This window comes from Bemisia tabaci, chromosome 1 (genome assembly GCF_918797505.1).
Source record: "Bemisia tabaci chromosome 1, PGI_BMITA_v3".
Lineage (NCBI taxonomy): Eukaryota > Metazoa > Arthropoda > Insecta > Hemiptera > Aleyrodidae > Bemisia > Bemisia tabaci.
In genome coordinates, this window is record NC_092793.1 from 23,532,033 (window position 1) to 23,551,046 (window position 19,014).

Genomic DNA, 19,014 nt, shown 5'->3' on the forward strand with positions numbered 1-19,014 from the left:
TCACATATTACTCACAGTACAGTGGAGAATTTTAAAAAGTCACGAAAAACCTGGAATTGTCAGGGGAAACTGTTGGGTCACCTTTATTTGCCGCCTAGAATACCAGTTTCATTTTTGCATTTAAAAAGGGTACAAGAAAAAAGACGGCAGATCTTTTATCTGACGCCAAATTTGCACCAATACGTCTTGCGGATTTGTTTTGAGCACTGAGTCGACAGATGCGACTTGATTTCTGCTGCTAAATCCTTTTCACTTCACGTGAGGAGTTTCGAAACATCCCGCAGCTGCTAGTCACAAGAAAAGCTAGAGCGCCTTCCATTTTTCAGTATGCACAACGCACACCCGTTGAACACGTATTGTTGCATCGTGGCTCAGTGGATCGCGTCTGTGCGAATTTTCGTTTTATTATTTCAGTGTTGTTGCAACTATTCGTGCGCCATGGATGTTCGTTCGTGTTGCAGACACGTAAAATAATCAAAGACGCTATATTATTTACTGTAATCAGCAACAGCCGAGGGTTTTAACACTTTTCAAGTAAACCCACGCACCAAAACGTCTGTATTTAAGTGGAATGATCTGTCTCCAAGGTTAAGAGCAAAATGTCCCAAATTGACTTGTTTCATTATCTTTGAAAATAAATATCATTAAATTGTAATCAGACCTCAAGACAGAGATAAAGATAGGATTCCTCTCGGCGCCTATTTGTGAATTGAAACACATTTATATTTTTCAGTCCGACTATTTCCTTCATTCGGGAACAATACCACCCTTTCGACACGATTAAATGTAGTTTTGCCGCTTTCCTGGGTTTTATTGCCTCCGAAGTCGGTTCAAGGCTGTTGGATTGCCAGTTCTACCATAGCCTCCCTGGTATGACTTAGAGTCCCTTTATACTGAGAGTCAAGACAACACCCCTCATGGAGTCACAAACGGGAATAAAGATTAGAGAAATTGAACGTTTTTCGTAATCTTTGATCGGCCCATTCTTGAATACCTTTTTTCGTTCCTTCCCTCATTCCGTTTGTTCCTTGCCGAACCCGTAATTCCCCGGTCCATTTCGGATTATAATCTTTGCAATTGATGAAACTGTAATCTTTATTCCCGTTTGTGACACTGTGAAGGCCTAAAATACGGGAACCAATCAGAAATGGATTCACATTGTCTTGACTCTCAGTATAAAGGGACTCTAGTATGACTATGCAAGTTGGGGAATTTTTCGAAGAGTTGTCTGTTAGTTTTACTCGCGGGAGGTTGAAATTTTTCCGAATCGTTAATTTTCCCCAAATTCATTCCCGCACGACGCGGTATCGCTTGCCGAGCCGGCCCCGGCTGAGTCGTTTCGCGGAAAGGAGTGAGAAGGGGAGGGGGTGGCTCGAACCTCCCCTTCTCCCATCGTTCGGGCGTTCTTGCGCGGATAAATTGAAACATCGGAAAACGGAAATTGATTCAAACGATTCTGTCGCTTTTTTTTTCTAGTTTTTAAATCGTCGGGAAATCGGCTCCGCGACGCGGGGCTCTCGGGGGGAAGATTATTTGTTTCTGTTCCACCGCTGCTCCGTTTTTCCGTTCCGCTTCCTCCACGTCTTATTTCCGTACGTGTCGCTTTAATCCGGTTCTTGCGTGCACCTGCTGGGTGGTCGCCTGGCCTCCATCGTGTTGGCTGCAGAATTTGAAAATATATATAAAAAAGCCGCTTTAATAGTGCTTTCTGGCGCTCTGCGACACCCAGCCGCCAAAGTCACCTATCCTCCCAAAGCCCTTTACGGAGTTGGCTTTCCCTCATTTGGACGTATTTCTATCAAACGGAACCATGTGCATTAAAACATGATCCCTGATACCCATAAGAATATATGCATTACAGGGCTTACGTCACAATGCACATATAGTTCTGTTTAATAGAAATACGTCCATGTATTCTTCTAAAAAACCCTAACCACCAAACCATCTAAACCTAACCACCATTTCACTGGTCGGTATTTAAAAATGAACTTCCAAAGACCGAAAGTACGTTATTCAAAAAGGGAAATCAGGAGGTTGTTTTCCGGATGTCTTGCATGGGAGAAGAGGGAAGGAGGGTCAAAAAGTAGCCAAAATGACGTAATCTTTGAAAGGTGTTGGAGCGATTTGAGTTTCTACCCTAGAACGTATTTTCCTGACTTCCTTACATTTCATGAGTTTGGGAGACATGGCGCATAAGTGTCGTTTTAGCCACCTCGAGAAATGCGTGTTTGAAATGTCAAAATTACATGGAGCCCAATAGCGGGAACGAAATTAAAACTTGCATTTTGATGCTTGAAATTTGAATTTGAATAGCGGATTTTTCAAAGCGTATATTTGCAGGCTAATCTAAGTTGTAATCAGTGAGAACAGAAAACATACCAACTCGGATAGATAAAAGTTAGTTAGACACGCACATAACTGCTCAGTAGATGAAGAAATTAGTCGAATAAAAGATTTTTGGTGCCAAAATACATGCTTCGAAGGAAATTTTAAAGGTCCAAGTTAAACAGATGCGCTAACTTCAATGACCTTTGTAAAAATTGACCGTCTTCAATGAAAATTGAGTACTTTCGAGTGCCCGAGTTGGTGCGTTTTCGATTTCACTGATTCAATTCTTATCTCTATTCTATAAATTTGTTCCAAAACTGCACTTACGCGCCTTTTCCCCCAAAGCCCCTCATTTCAAGTTAAAATTCAAAATTGCCGGGGTAATTTGTTTTTAAGTTGTTATTATGTTTCCAGATAAGGAGACTCGAGCATCGACGTCTGCGCCAGTTGGGCGGAAGATCGTCCGAGTGTTGCACTCGATCAACACGACGTCGCTGACGGCGGGAGGTGGAGGAGGGGGGCCACCGCCCCCCGTTCCCCTTCCGCGTGCCCTTAAGCTCGTTGCCGCCGCCGCTGCCGCCAACGAGGTCCCCGATGACGCCAGCCTCTTCAGAAAGGAGCTCTGCACGGCCAAAGAGTACGAGAACATGATGGTGAGTCCTTCTTTTCTCTATAAACTATAGAGTCCTGGATCGTTGTTGCATGATCTTAATCAATAAATCCTTAACTTAGTGATAATGCCATTTATCGATCAAGATTGTATCTGCTCTTCTGGGGAAAAACGTTACTTAGAACTTCGGGAGTTGCCAAATTTCCTTCGATAAAGTACGAATTTTAAGGGAGATTGGTGGATATTTTTCTCCCCAATTTTCGAAGAATTGTGTTCGCAATGAGTCAGTTGCGCTAGTCTTATAGAATCGCGTTTTGGTACTTGATTCTTGTAGATTAGTTAAATTAATAGGATTCGTCCAAACAGCAACCTCATATCGTTCAATATTAACCGAGTTACCGTTCTTTGAAAAGTCTGGTTTTTGATCTCCTCCATTACGCCCTAAAATCCATGAAATCTTTGGCGACTTGGGAGTTGCTTTTAAGGAAAATCAATGGGACTATCAGATTCTCTGCAAAATTTCACACAAGAATCGCTAAATAAATTAAAAAGTTTGGTAGTATACAAAAACGTGGTTGTGCCTATATGTGACCGCTCAACATTCCAAGCCGTGCACCTGGCTTACGTACACTTTTTACATTTCGAAAAATTTCACTCTCTTGAACTAACACGTTCAAAGCATGGAAAAGTGCATTAAACCCCGCTCAAAAGTTTGTGTATGCAGTTTATACTTCCTCGAATCGAGAAGCAGAAACACTCTTCTCAAATTAGACGTAACGTGGCCTATGCACCCGGCGCGAGAGCTTCCACCGCACTGGTTTGAGTCTATCAGCCCTGCAGCCTTTCTAAATGGACAAAGTGCATTAAGCAAAAAGGACTTAGATGAGCACCGAGCGTCCGCGTCCTATTAATGTGATTCCTTTTTGCGTAGCAACGTCCATTTATACATATATTCGGAATACAGAGGAGTGCGGATGATCTCATTCTTTTAATAGTGCACGGAGGGAAAAAAAAAACACGGTCACTCTACGATTACCACGGAAGTAATGTCACACGGGATTCCTCAGTTGTAGAACCGTGGACTTTGGTAAGATTATTGATGAGATAGTAGCATAAACATCCTCATAGTGGTAGCATTTTGTGCTCACAGTATAATAATGCGATGGACACGGTAACATCACTGCGCTCATCAAAACCCACGATTCTGTTACCTTGTAATTCCGTGTGAAATTATCACCGTGGTAACCGTAGAAAATCCGTGTTTTTTTGCTCCGAATAACCTTGAAAACTATCTTATTTGTTTTTTTGTTTTTTAAATCAAAATCTTCCTTTTTTCAAATTTTATCTTTCTGCCGAAAAAAATTCGCGCATTGTCAAAGGAAATTTGGCAATGTCTGATGGTGCATACGGCGTTTTTCCTAAGCACGGCAGTGTAGGCTAACGTGTCGAACGGCCAATCAGAATAAGATTCGTGCGTGTTCAGAAATTCAACTTGAGCCAGGCGACTTCACATAGTAAGTTTTTCCCCCTCCTCTCTCGCTGTCCCTCCCTCCGACCAGTGGACAGCTGAAGTTTCCGAGACTCAATCGTAATCTCGTGAAAAAAAGAACAAAAAAAGAGGCTAGAATTAGAAAAAAAGAATAACTAGGGGCGAAAAAAACTTTCTCGCGCATGGTCCCAGATGGTGCTTTGTTCTGCCGTCCTATTTTTCGCACGAACGGATCCAATCACTCCCGGGAGTGAAATAACGAATTTACGACCAAGGCAAAAAATGTCCCAGTGATCATAGCACAATGTTGCCAAATTGCCTAGAGTTTTCATGCGTGTTTCGTGAGAGTGTATCACTGGAAAATTTGGTAGTTTCTTACAATCAAAGGGAAATTCTCCTTGACATAATTACAACTTTTTAATATGAAGAAGGTTCTCGCAATAATTGTTTTTCTTTGTTTTACTTATTTATTTAACAGAGCATTAAACCCATTGAAAGTTGAATTCGTCGTACATTACAAAATTACATTTCTTTGAATGAGCGAAAAAAACTCATATAAATTTTAAGAGGTTTTTTTCACTCTAAAAAAGTTTTCTTCAACTTAAAAGCAAAATGTCTTTACATCACAAAAAAATATTCTTCAACAAAGAGAGTTTTTATTTAATTTTTTAAAAAAAAGGTTTTAAACCATCTTCTTTCAGTGTTGCATGAAATTCAGGACATGGAAAACCTGGTATGAACGGAATCCACCGGGAAACGAAAAATATTCGGGGAAATTGGAGAATATTTCGGGAAAACGATATTTTTTTTCTTCTCCACTCCGAGACCATTTTGTCCAGAAACTTGTTGCCTCTTGAAAGTCGATGCTAAGAAATTACCAAATGTACGAGAAAATGAAAATGAAGTTCCTATAAACTCGAGAGAAATCTCTTTCCCTCCAGAAAAGACGGAGAAATCGAAAACAAAAACCCATAGTTTCCACCCAAGTTCCTTCTATAAAAAATCAGAGACAATCTTTCAATACCCAGGAAAAAGAAAAATCTAAAATGACACTTCGGGCTAATGTGAAATGAGCGATTTTTTTACAACAATCGACAGTTTTCGTTGCCAAAAATTTCCGGTTTCGCTGTAAAGGTCTCATCTTTCATCAATTATTCGTCCCTCACAGCCAAAGTGTCACAAGCCTCATGCGATGTTTAAAAAAACTCCGCCGCAATTTTATTTTTTTTTCAGAGATATTGTTGTTTGAATCTGTTTGAGAATTTCACTGAATTTAATCGGCAACAAAAAGGAAATTCAGAGAAATTTTCGGACAGCTTCGAGGAACAATTTTCTGTAAAAAAATAAAATGGCGTTGAAAATTTTCACTTTGCATGGCGCTTGTGATGCTTTGGCCGAAAGGTGACGAACTCTCGATATGATTTTCCTGAAAACTCGGCAACGGCGAACGCAGGCGTCGAACAGTTAACACGAGTGTATTTACGATTTAATTAAAGTTGGCTGGCCGGGACAAGCGAGTAATCTGGACGACCGGTGTGACGCGAGTATTTTTTACCCCTCTGCCCAGCTCCCGGCACCTCGGAAAACAAATCGTAGCTATGATATCACCCGCGCGATAAATCCTCCGGACACGGCGATTGGTTTTGGGCGAGCTGGAGAAAATTATTCGGGGGATAAACAATGAGGATTGGCGCAACAGTTTTGAAATAAACACGGGCGAGGCGTGCGTATGACCAGAACGCTGCACATAGAGGGAAGAAAGACAAAAAAAGAGAGAAAAAACAATTCGATCAGAGCTGCTACAAATTTGGCTCGTATAAAATGGTCGTCGATTTGGACAAAGATATCGAATGGACCACAAAACTGCCTTGCTAAGGAAAAACGCCGTATGAACATTCGAGAGTTGCAAAATTTTCTTTGATAAAATGTTTATTTTTGAGGCAAGTTATGAATATTTTTCCTTGAAATTTTCAGGAACTTTAGGTGAAATTGCGAACCAAAGTATCTGAAAAATTGGAAGAAAAATATTCGTTTGTTTACCTGGAAATTCGTGTTTTATCAAAGGATATTTGGCAACGCCCGAAGGTTCATACTGCGTTTTTCCTTAGCACGACAGAAAACGTCGCTCCTACTACAATAGGGCAGATCTCGATTTCTGCATGACCCCAGAAGGCATAGAGTTATATGTGAAACAGGGCTCACGATAAAAAGGGATGCATGCCCTTAAGCCAGAGGGGAGACATAAATATTGAGCACCATGCCATGCTTTTTATCTCGTAAAAATTTCCCGCCAGTGGTGATATATTTGGACCGCGTTAAGCAGAAATGAACCAAGCCACATCAGCTATCGCCAAATTTGATCAGGCAATTTAATTTTATACATGAAAACGATTGTGCGGATTTTTGTGCAAATTTCAGTGGATTTTCTGCATCGTACGAAGCTGATTCCTCAAAATATTCATATAGAAATTCGCACAAACGCTCTCTTGAAAAAATTAGATTGCCCACTTACTCCTGGCAATATCTGATGTGGCTTAGTTCTTTTCTGCTAGACACGGTCCATTTCTGCCGTGCTAAGGAAGAACGCCGACATTTTGTGAGCATATTTTGCGTCGATTGAGGAAATTTCACAAAAAATCCTAAACGCGCGAATCTATGAATTCTAATTTTTGAAATTTGTTTCATGTATTTTCTACGCACCGTCTTTTATTCGACAGGAGAATCTGTTGCTGCACATGCGGAAGAAGTTGGTGACGTTAGATGCTTGGAGTGCTGGTAGAGAGTACTTCGTCAACGCCTTGTTCAAGCATTGTGATTTAAATAGTGATTCTCGCCTTGTAGAAGAGGAGTTGAATCAGGTAATTTACTTATAAATACTATGAGATTATTGTAGTAAAGATCAGGTTACCGCAAAATATAAACGAATGCAAAAAATTCCGATACAATTTAAAAAATATCTCGAGATGTAACGAGATTAGTCCCGCAACGAACGGTCCCTTTCCACTCATTCAGAACTTTCATTTTGATAGTTAGAAGCATTTTGTTTTTTTTTTTTCAATTTTTTTCCTGTTTTCCTATAATTTTACACGAGTAGTGAAAAATATGTGATTGCGTTTGCGCCTACAGAGACAAATTTTTAGTTGATGCATTTTCGTCAAGTCGAGTCGGAAAGTCGGATTTTGAAATTTCGATGGAAGTCGCCAGTTATTTTGTCCAAGTTTTTGCGCCAATAAGTGGTGTGAGATACACCGCATTGCGTACAATTTTATACCATGAACCGATTTGGTTTGACTATTTTGCGAAGCCGTTCCAAAAGCTTGCAAAACACTCCTGCTCTACATTCAAATGGACATATTTATGACCAAATGAAATATGCGTAGGCACTAACAGCTCATATTAATTTGATTAATGTATATATGGTTCTTTGCAACATTAATACGTTCAAATATCGATAAAACTTTCATTTTCTTTTTTTTATATGAGGGTTCCTTTTTCGTTTGGACGGTCACAAATTTTACGCAAATCGTTGAACTTAGTGTGACTTCAATGAAAGTGCCGCAATTTCATACAATTTCATGAATCCCTCTTCAAAATGATGACTCTCTGTTCGTATAGGTGTTCGAGAAGGAGCATCTAGAACAGCTGTCCAAGCAGTGTGCGTTGAGTGACTTACTGGTGTTCAACGACGAGAACAAAGATGGCGAGCTCTCGCTCAACGAGTTCTACGCAGCGTTCAGTAAGTTGTACAGTAAGTGATTCCACCCCTTCCCTTCCGTATGTAGACGTGTGTCCGTAATCTCCGTTGTCTGTCCGTAATTATTTCTGTCGTCTGTCCGTGCCGGTTCCCCATTACATGGGTATGGGACAATCTATAAATTATATGACGCACAAACCACACAATTTTCCCTTTTCCTCAATCAGTTTGTACCCGTTTTACCTGTCCGTAACGCTGCACTGAACTCCTTGCTTCTTAGTAGTATATCTGTCGCAGAAAAATAGTCAAATCAGGCATTTTGTTAAATGCCTAGGCAAATAGTTAAATATTCTTATTTAGACTGAAATTCTGATTATTTTGCTGACCGTAGACGCAATAAGTCTCTAATCATGTGGGAAAGAATTTCCTGTAAAGACTTGTTCCATACGATCATAAATACGTTTTTTTCTAGACCTTTAATACGAGTTTATCTCAAAATATGCAGCACTTTGTAAAATAAAAAGTTTTCACAAATTGGACGGATGAAGAATTATGAGGAGAATTTTGGAACGGGGAAATAAAATGACAGATTGTACTTTAACGGATTTTTGTCTCAAAATAATGAAAATTAGAGAGGTCTTTGTGAAAACGTAAAAAACCTTGTAAACTCTGAAAATTTAAGGATCTACCTAGGTATTTGATAAAGTGCCTAGATTCGACTAATTGCCTTCGACATATGTATTGCGTAGTGCTAGTCCACTTGTTTGGCCATCAGTATCATCACCTTGATATGCGGTCAAAATCAATGGACCATGAACTTTGCGCATGCGGGATTGTCTTCTTTTGTTGCTAGTTTTTTTCTGAGGGTAACATTAGCTTCTTCCCGGTAGAGCTAGAATTTAGGGTGGCTGTAAAGAGCAGGGTTTGTTTTATTTTGGGCATGGACTTCGTTAATCTGTTACGTCCAGATCGGAATAAGTCGATTCCCGCACCGCCTGTTCGTAGTCCGAAAGCGGTGGAATGGAGAGGGTCTAAAGGTGCTACACGTATACTTGGAGCAGATCCAACTATCCAAGGTCCCAGTGTAGATTCCTTAAAACCCGTGTCGGAGAAATTAATGGCATCGTTGGCGGTCTTTTGTTAGGAATGATCAGCGTTGGGCAAGTTGGGATCACTGACATAGAAGGCATGATGAGTTTTACAAACTGAGAAACGCTTACCCGCACAAAATATTTGAGTTGAAATGCTGTGAAATTAGCTTCCCATGTTATATTTTGTATATTATAAATATGTCCAAATGTACGGAGAATTTTCATGATTACGCTATTAATAGTCACTCAAAGTTCATAGCATAAGCGGTCAAAAAGCGTGTGATAGGATTTTTAACAAACAATACTATACTTATTGTAACATACGGTGAACACATATGTAGCAATACATAAGCAGCAGCACGATGTAAAAATGTGGCAATCAGGTTCTGTGATGAGGTGAATTTCAAATACAATACAATTTCTTGAAGGAACTTCGTTTACTTTCCGTGAACACAATATTGATCATCTATCTTCAGTTTCACGCAGATCCAGTCATCTACAATCTATGAATCAACGCGGAGTAGGTTTTTTTTTTTTTTTTTTTTTTTTTTTTTTTTTTTTTTTTTTTAAATGCAAAATCAATTTTATGAGAAACCAGCCTCCTGACTTACTCACAACTGTCCAGACAATTTTCCTTCTGCTCTGAAAATAATGTCAATGATGTGATGCATGCTTTTCGCGGTGCGAGGGCCTCAGAATCCTCGTTCATGCCTGACCCCAATTCAAATGAGCAACTATAACAGCACCGCAGTCGTGAAATTGCATATCTCTTTCATTGAAGGAAATTTGTTGCTTGCGATGTACACACTGCAGACTGCGCTTCAACGCTTATTCAACCCATCGATAGTGTGCCTTGGTGTATTCTGCCAAAATTGGTCCACGTCACATTACATCGAATACAAATTTGTACCTACACTAATGGATGCGATTATTTTTAGGCATTTTACGTCGGTCATAAATATCTGTGGATACTTCGCTGGAGAAGAATTTTGCAGAATAATTAGAGAGAAGCCGCTTTATTTTTAAAGGGGCCTTACAGCTGTAGTCATAAATTATGAAAATCGATTAGCCTTCGCTTAATGCTCATCGTGTCATTGTGAGCGCAAGCTAACATCTTTTCGGGCGCGGCAAAACGCAGTCAAGTTTCCGACGTTGCCTAGACGTCGTTGAAGCTTCCAATTTTCTTTCAGATATCTGCGATTTTTAAGCAAACAGCTCAAGTTCTCTTTTAGCATAACTTCTGAGACTATTTTACAAGAGGGCATGATTTTCAATATTACTGAACATATTGTCAAAATGAGGAAGCCCTAGCTGTACATTATGGATGTGATATTATGGTGAATTTTAGAAGAAAAAACATGTTTGAAGTGGAAACATTATGTAGGGTCTCGTGCCTTTAAAAAAAATCGGACTCATTTTTGGAGATCAGAATTTTGAAAATTGAATGTTTCCCTCCAATGTTTTTATTAAGCACTTTAAGACGAGCTCCACGCAAAATAATCAAACCGCAATGAAATAGAAAATTTCCAATAAATTTTCCCCCTTCTTTGTTTAATTTAAACCTTTTTTACGTTTTCATGCACCATGTCATTCAATCATACGACTGATAGGTATATGCATACTATGGTAGATTGAATGCAAAAAATAATGCATTAGGTAAAGTTTTCGTAAATACCTTCAAAGTAAAATTTGATCACCGCGATGAGTTCAGATTTATTCTTCAGAAAAAAGGAGAGAAATATATTAAAATAGTAACCATAAAAAATTTAAATGAGTTCAACAGTCAGGACGTTTCGGGTCAATTACGTATCCATTCTCAACTGGACTTATGAACCTAAAAATAAAAAAATTAAGACACAAACCTTATGCCTTAGATACAATTCAAAAACTTATATCTATCAAATATAAATACTGTTAAATTATTTTAAAAATACCATTAGTGATGTACCATGGATACAATCATCATATTTAAACAATACTCTGTAAATACGCAGCTGTTAGAGAGTAATTTCTGTTTAAAAATGACTCGTAGTATATCACCAAATGTGGCAATGCCCTCGGAAGGGACGGTTTCTTCGTTTGATCCCTGATGCGCCGCGTGTAATTAATAACAAGTTATCTCTTCCAGGCCCCAATTCCGAGAAATCCGGGCGTTCTTTTCAATTTCAATTCCACCCAAAAAAGGGCTCGACAGAAAAACTCATCTGAAAAACTCTCTCCACAAAAAGGGAAACGAGTGAAAATCATGCTTTCTGTCCGTCTTCCTTTCCCTCCCCCTGTTTTCCGTCGGCGTTCATTGAATCTCAGTATGAAAAATTTAATTTCAAAACAGATTTTCTTTCTTTCCTTAATTCTCTGAGACATTTTTTTACGAATACTGAAACGGACTGTGGATCCCGGAACAATTCAAACCTCTGGCAATAAAAGCTGAGCTCCTTTTTCCGTGAAAAATAAAAAAATGACCTTTTTAAGACAGACGTTGACATTTTGTCATGAATCATGCATTTATGTCTTACGTTTACGTCAAACATTGCGAATCTTTAAACGGGTTTGTGCGAATAAGATAACTTTGGAAGCACGATGATGCTATTTTGTACTCCGAACACGTAGAAAAATATGCACGAAACGGATACATATTTTTAGTTAAAAAACTACCACTAACCTATGTGTTAACGGCACATACTTATTAATTCGAGAGAAAAGAAAACGTATTCTCGGAAGATTTTCTTGTTAACTATTGTTGATGAAACTGTCACATCGCATAAGCAAATTTAGGGTATCCTATATTTTTTCGTCAATGAATGAGGGGTTTTCCCCTTCTTCCTTTCTTACATTATGATGCATTGAAGAGAGAATATCTTACAAAGCTCTGCGGTCTACGGTTTAATATGGCTTACCTGCTGATCGTCACTAGTTTGATTATGAATATCTTAAGTGGCACTTTATCCTCTTCAAAAGAATTTCCTAAGATAAGATTTTCAAGTACCGATAATATAGCAAAAATAAATTCTGAGAGTTCTGCGTTGCCGATGATGAGATTATATTATTTTACGTAGGATAAAGTAACACTAATTTGCACTCATCACTCATGACACCTCTCACATTATTTCGTAGCCGATCATTTTACACAAAGAGTACGTTATCCTTTTATTGTATTGGACGTTTTTCATCTTTTATCGTTGTAGGTATTTTAGTTCTCGTTTGAGACGAACGTTGCCTGCTCGAAGCTTTTAAGTATTTTCGTACTGTCAATTTTTAAGATTCGCACCTCTCAGTCAGTCCGAATTAACTGCAGATCTTCTATCTTCTTGGAGACTTGTTCTTGTATTTTAATGGAGAATTTTCAACTCTGTTAAGTGATGCTTTGTTGAGTGCGTGAGAGTTCTGTCTATAAACTGCGCTGCACTGAAAGTTGAAAGTTCAGATGCCTCTTTCCAACAACTTCAAGAAACTCTATTCCTTCATAAAAAATCGGCATTTTATGTGGATATTTCTCGATATCGTATTTCAATCAATTTCTTAGCTAGAACAGCGCAAAATCATCTCTGAAACTATTTCTTCAAACTTTTCCAGTTGAGATTCCTCGGATCTCCCGTCAGAACTTTGTAAAAAACCCTAAACCTCTCTTTGGAGCTGACGTAGTTTTTCAGATTGATAAGGTGCCTCAGTGCCTCACTGTACTCTCAAGACTCCATTTAATATGGTGTCCTTCTGGCTACCCTGCAGAAAGCTCCTACTTCTACCACACAACAAGATTGTTTTCTATCCATGTGACTCCCATCATAACGAACGATTTCTGGTTGTTGCGCTGCATGCTCTGTGTAGCTTTATTTGAAGAAGAAGGCCTGGAGGACAAGGCGCATAAGTGCAGTTTTGCAATCTCAAGAAACACAATTTCAAAGTTTCAAAATTACATGGAGCCTTATGGCAGAAAGCAATTTTAAGCTCTCTTTTTGATTTGAAAACTGGAATTTGGGAGTGTAAATTTTTTCGAAATATATTTCAAGACTAATTTTATTTTAAATCATAAATGTAAAATTTCCTCAAAAATTGCATTTATACGCCTTGTCCTCAAAGCCCTTCACTTGAATTGTCTCTGCGGGCTGATTCTTGAAATTGATAGACAAAACTGCAGACAGAGAAGACATAAGGAGCATGGAGCTATCCCATTGGTTGAAATGGGTGGTTCTTGTAGACTAAGGGGGTAAATGATGGACTAATTATCGGGTCTCTCGAGGGTTGCCGTTACTTAGTCTATTACCCTCGTCATTTGTCTATTGCAACCACCAGCTTCCACCAATAGGATCCCTCCGCATCCTTTTTGTCTTCTTCGTCTACAGCTTTGTCTATAAATTTCAACAATCAGCCCGCTGATCGGTGTGCCGCATGCCTGATTGCCTGGTGTCAACTTTTCGTCATTTTGGATCTAGTTAACTAAGAGCCTTTGGATTTGTCCCAGGCGTGTCGGTGGTGAGCCTGGACAAGGCGCTGGAGACGAACCACCTGGAGGCCCGGGTGGGCGACAACGTGGAGATCAAGTGCGACGTGACGGGGAGCCCGCAGCCGCCAATCGTGTGGCGCCGCTACGACGCCGACCTGGCCTCCCTCGGCGAGGAGGACGTCCGCGTCTTCGCCGACGGCTCCCTCTACCTCACCCGCATCCAGCTCGTCCACGCCGGCAACTACACCTGCCACGCCCAGACCAACGACCAGCTCACCCAGACCCACGTCCTCACCGTCCATAGTAAGTTTCATAGTCTCTGGAGCTTCCCAACATTTTGGACTACATTTTTCAATGAGGAATTCCGATTACTTGCTCATTTCAGAGACCACTTATGTGTCATTAGTTTTTCTTTGCAGATAGGTCTTCTAGGAAGATATTGTTGCTCCTTATTGCAAAATGTTGGCCAGTTGGATGGATTCAATCGGAATCAGCCTAACTTCACTTCACGTGGACTACATTTGGCAAAAAGGATCTATACTATTTTTGGATCATGTGGAAGTATTTCTGTTATACGGAACTAAGCGCCAATTTTAGCTCCTTTAGAAGATTTTAGAATCCCGGATAGCGCATTCTGTCAAAGGGAACGAAACACCATGAAAAAGCATCGTTAGCGTAGGACGGAATGAGTTCCGCAGACCGCAGCACTTGCCAATCCAAGCCCCCCTTTCCCTCTTTCTCCCTATGGCGCTTACTTACGTTTGTCAGAAATACGTCCATTTTAGAAAAAACACATGTGCCATTAATTTTTTTATTCAAAATATGGCTTAATGGATGAGCTAGAGATAGTATTTCAAAATTAAGTCCAATTTCCTCCTGCGTCTCATTTTGTTAAGAGGGAACTGAATAGCATGTATCGTATTGAAACTCTCCATGAACTTCATCTCGATTATAAATAATATGCTCAAAAAATGTCAATGTTAAATGTTATTCAGTTTTCTGGGGGATAATAAACATACATTGAAGATTTTCAAAAGTTGCAATGGCGCAGATACGCATTTTTCGAGTTTAGCCATCGATATCTCAATGACGGTGTATCAATATTGCCCATACTTTATTTATTCTTTAGAGTTTTCCTGGGCGTAAATTACCTACGAAATTTTTCATGAATTTATTTAACTTAACATCGGTATCTCGTGCAATGGCGTGATTGTGACTAGACATCTGCTTTGTTGTGAACAAATGTACATGGTATGCCCATTGACATCGATTTGATGACCTAACAGTTCCCACATCGTTGATAATTTTCGTAAAATAATGATGTTTGTCTGCATTTCAGCCGTACCTCAAGTTAAAGTGACACCAAAAATTCAATCCCGTCGCCCAGGAGAGGTAGCCTCAATGCTCTGTCATGTTGTCGGAGAACCATTTCCTAAGGTAAGAAAATGACTCTCCTTTTGTCAGCCTACCTATTTTGTTGTTATTTTTTTAAGTTTTTGAATAAAACCCGTGTTTTAACGCTCCCTTTCGCTGAGGGGGAGCTATCAGGACTCCCAAATGGTTCTCGCAAGCTCCTTCAGGTTTCCCATGAAACCTGAGTTAATTCCCAATGGGTTCCCATGAGAACCCGTACCGCAATTTCCCCATGAGACCATTTTCACTGGGCGGACAGAAATTGTCGCCCTTCTGACGTAAAGGTGTACACCTATCTGAATTTCTACGTGAGCCCTGTTTTACATATGAATTTATTCTTTTTAGGGCTCATGCAGATATCAAGATATGCCCTTACTCTAGAGGAGTGACGAAATATAATCGTCGTTTAGGTTTCCTGAGGATAATGAAGGATCCAATAACCAACATTTTTTTTCCATCCCTGTATTTTTAAGATAATTTTAACCGATAAGAAGTTAGGTGAGGCAAATGTTGCTGGAATCACACGCTGAACGTGGAAGTCAACTGTCATCGCTCAACGACTGAAATTTCGCAAATTCGAGTTATTTTTGCCCAGATTTGTATCAAATCTATTCTATTACATAATAAATCCGACATTATCCGATGGTCGCTGAGCCTTGTTGCTAAATTTTGCGCGACACGCGCAAAATTCAGGCATCGGACCGATGACTTCCACATTCAAGCCACATTCAACCCCAACATTCAGAGTGTGATTCCGGTGTGAGCCTTGGACTGTGGTGGTTTTTGCAGGTTGACTGGCTGAAGAACAAGGAGCCGCTCCGGCTGGACTCGCCGCGCAAGTACGAGGTGGTCGGCAACGGAACCGAGCTCCGAATCCGGAACACAGAGTACGCCGACACGGGCGCCTTCATGTGCCAAGCCTCCAACATCGGCGGTGTCACCCGCGACATCTCCTCGCTCATCATTCAAGAACAACCCACCCCGAGTAAGCCTTAACCTCTCTTATTCATAGTTCACCGACGTTTTACCCAAAAGAACAGGAAGTTCAAAAATTAAGCCATTGATCGTCGGTCGGACCGACGTTAATTGTCAACTTGCGCGTCTGAAATTTCATAGGTCATCCATTTGAAATCATTTGTATGATTAAGAATTGATGACTTTCTCCTCTAAATGTAAAAATGGTGGAAAATTTTATTATTCTACACACACTAAACATTAGCACGTGCCTTGTCCTGCATGCCAGAAAGGTTACGATGTATGCGCGAAGTATGCGCGAAAAGAAATGAATTATTTATTGCTGTGAAAATTTCAAACCAAATTATGTAATTTGAAACAACGTAGCAATTTTTAATGTGCCTGATAAAAATATCTGATACTTTTTTTAGCGGCTCCGAATGAGGAACGGCGATTTTTCACATTCCATGATTGGGGAGTGTCTGTATATGAGCCATCTGCCTGTCGCCTTTACCACCAAATCCAGTCAACGGATATTATACCTGGGACACAGGTCAGTTACGCTGATGTCTTACATGAATCTTTCATTTTTTAACTTTCCAAATCTTATATGAGATCTTTTTTTTTAAATTAGGCCTATTATTCTATCTACAGATTCAGTTTGAGTCGGTCAGTTGTGCAACGGCTCAAATCGGATTTTTCACAATTTTCACCATTTTGGAGAAAACATTTCTCAGGCATACTGTGAGCAGGATTAGTTTTCATATCAGAACAGGAAGTGCCGAAGTAAATGAAAATCTTGAGAACGCATAGTATAATCCGCCCCCCCCCCTCTTCTCCTAAATGCTCCTCAAAATGTGGGTTTGGGGGTCAAAAATAATTTAAATATTGCCCTCTCGAAGAGACAAAATAAAAGAGAAAGACACGTCACAGCGAAGGGCAACACAGTTCATACTTTATATTGTACAAACATTGGTTAAGGTGATTCGATGGACGCCATATTTTGTATCAGAACAACGTGCGATATATCGCATCGATTGGCTCTATTTTTCAGCTACTAGTCATTTTCCTCGAATTTTGAGATCGATTCCACGAGTTTAACTATTAGAGCCTAACACAGAGCAGAGCGGCAGGCCTGCTGCCATGCCAGTGCGACATGCGCACTGGCGCCTACAAACCTAACAGGGATACTTCACGCATTGCGCAATGCGTGAAGTATCCTTGTTAGGTTCGTAGGCGCCAATCCGCGTGTCACGCTGGTCGCCCTCGCCCGCCGCGGCGCGCCACGACGCTTCAAGTAACTGTTTTGCAACAGAAGTGTTGCACAGTAACATACGAAATTGAAAGCGCTTCAACGTATCAAGAGAGACAGGCATTCTTGTAGGTGATTTGATGGACGCCATATTTTGTGTAAGAACGGCATGCGATATATCGCATCAATTGGTTCCATTTTTTCAGCTACTCGTTATTTTTCTCCAATTTTGAGATCGCAGTTCTATTGTCAGGAGACTACAGCACTCACTTACCAATTGTAACAAAGAAATTCAACGTAATAAACGCGTGGTTTTTTTAGAAAGAAAACATAGCACTATTCGATACTGATATCAAAACTACACTTGAATGCGATATTTTCTCTTTAAGAAAATCACGCCTTTATTACGTTGAATTTCTTTGTAAAAATTGGTAAGTGAGTGATTTAGTCTCCTTACAACAGAATTGCGATCTCAAAATTGGAGAAAAATGACGAGTAGCTGAGAAAATGGAACCAATTGATGCGACACATCGCATGCCGTTCTGACACAAAATATGGCGTCCATCGAATCACCTTAAGCAATATTGATATAATTTTACTACTAATCCCGCCTCTCTTGTCTATCTACTTCGACCACCTCGTTCATTTTTTAGGAGTATGTCTGTGGCGACAAAGGTGTTAACTGCAGTTGGGGTCAAGCAATCAATGTCGCAAACCGGTATATTTACGTCACCCAGCCAACAAAGGATAGAGTTCTTGTAATAAGCAAGATTCAAATGGTCGTTGTTGATGTAAGTCAATAATTTTCTTAAAACATTCTTTCCTCTCCTTTCTCTACAAGCCTCTGGATCATGAGATTATCATATAAAAGAAGTTTTCTTAAGTAATATAAATCAACAACGCAGTTCCTAAAATATAATTAATCCACAGAGGATTCTTTCCTAGCTAATCTTAGAACATAGTCACCCCTGTTAGATTCTCAAAATTTATTTACATTTTTAAACATACATTTGCAGCTTTCTATGACTATGTACTATTACCAAGGAAGAACTACAACCGTCCGTACTTAACTACTACTACTAACTGAGGTTTTGAGAGGGATCTAGGCATTTTTGCTCCCAGTGAATTTCATTGCATGATTTGTTTCGCAGGTGGTAGCCACAGACAGTTATCCTGTGGCATTGCACTATGTGCCACATCTGGACCAAGTGTGGGTGTTAAATTGGAGGGACACAAGCCAAAGCGGCGCAGGGACGGTGCAAGTGATCAGGGGTGCAGCTCAGAAACGCAAGCACCACACCGTCCATCCAGAGCCAATAGATGGTCACTTTGATCTTGTCAATGACCTCTTCATGCCTCCTGTTCAGGTATGTTATATCAGACTACACAAATGCTCGATGCTTTAATTAATAAAAATGTATGCGTCCATGGAATAAATGCCCAGGGGCAGACAGGCAAGCGAGAAAACCGGGAATAATCCCGGTAGGCCGCTCGATGTTAAGGATAATACTGCCGTGCTATGGAAGAACGCCGTATGAACCTTCCGGCGTTGCCATATTTCCTTCGATATAAAACGGATTTACTAGAAAAATTGTGAATATTTTTCTCCGAAATTTTCAGAAAATTTGGTTCGTAATTTGATCTAAAATGTCTGAAAATTTCAAATAAAAATATGTATAACTTTCCTTAAAAATACATGTTTTATTTGGGGACATTTGGCAACTCTCAAATGATCATACGGC

At 39.9% G+C, this 19,014-nt stretch overlaps 1 protein-coding gene across 2 annotated transcripts in view; it reads left to right on the top strand.

The window, feature by feature from the left end:
- LOC109041260 (follistatin-related protein 5) overlaps window positions 1-19,014 on the top strand; it is a 214,353-nt gene that overhangs the window by 188,644 nt on the left and 6,695 nt on the right. Inside the window, exons 5-13 of one of the 2 annotated variants that reach the window (XM_019057533.2) lie at window positions 2,743-2,981; window positions 7,145-7,285; window positions 8,043-8,175; window positions 13,672-13,956; window positions 14,993-15,090; window positions 15,856-16,051; window positions 16,452-16,573; window positions 17,926-18,063; window positions 18,424-18,639. In XM_019057533.2, coding sequence (XP_018913078.2) covers window positions 2,743-2,981; window positions 7,145-7,285; window positions 8,043-8,175; window positions 13,672-13,956; window positions 14,993-15,090; window positions 15,856-16,051; window positions 16,452-16,573; window positions 17,926-18,063; window positions 18,424-18,639 — 1,568 coding nt within the window. The remainder of the gene's footprint in view (window positions 1-2,742; window positions 2,982-7,144; window positions 7,286-8,042; window positions 8,176-13,671; window positions 13,957-14,992; window positions 15,091-15,855; window positions 16,052-16,451; window positions 16,574-17,925; window positions 18,064-18,423; window positions 18,640-19,014) is intronic. The other variant, XM_019057534.2, reaches the window with a different exon arrangement.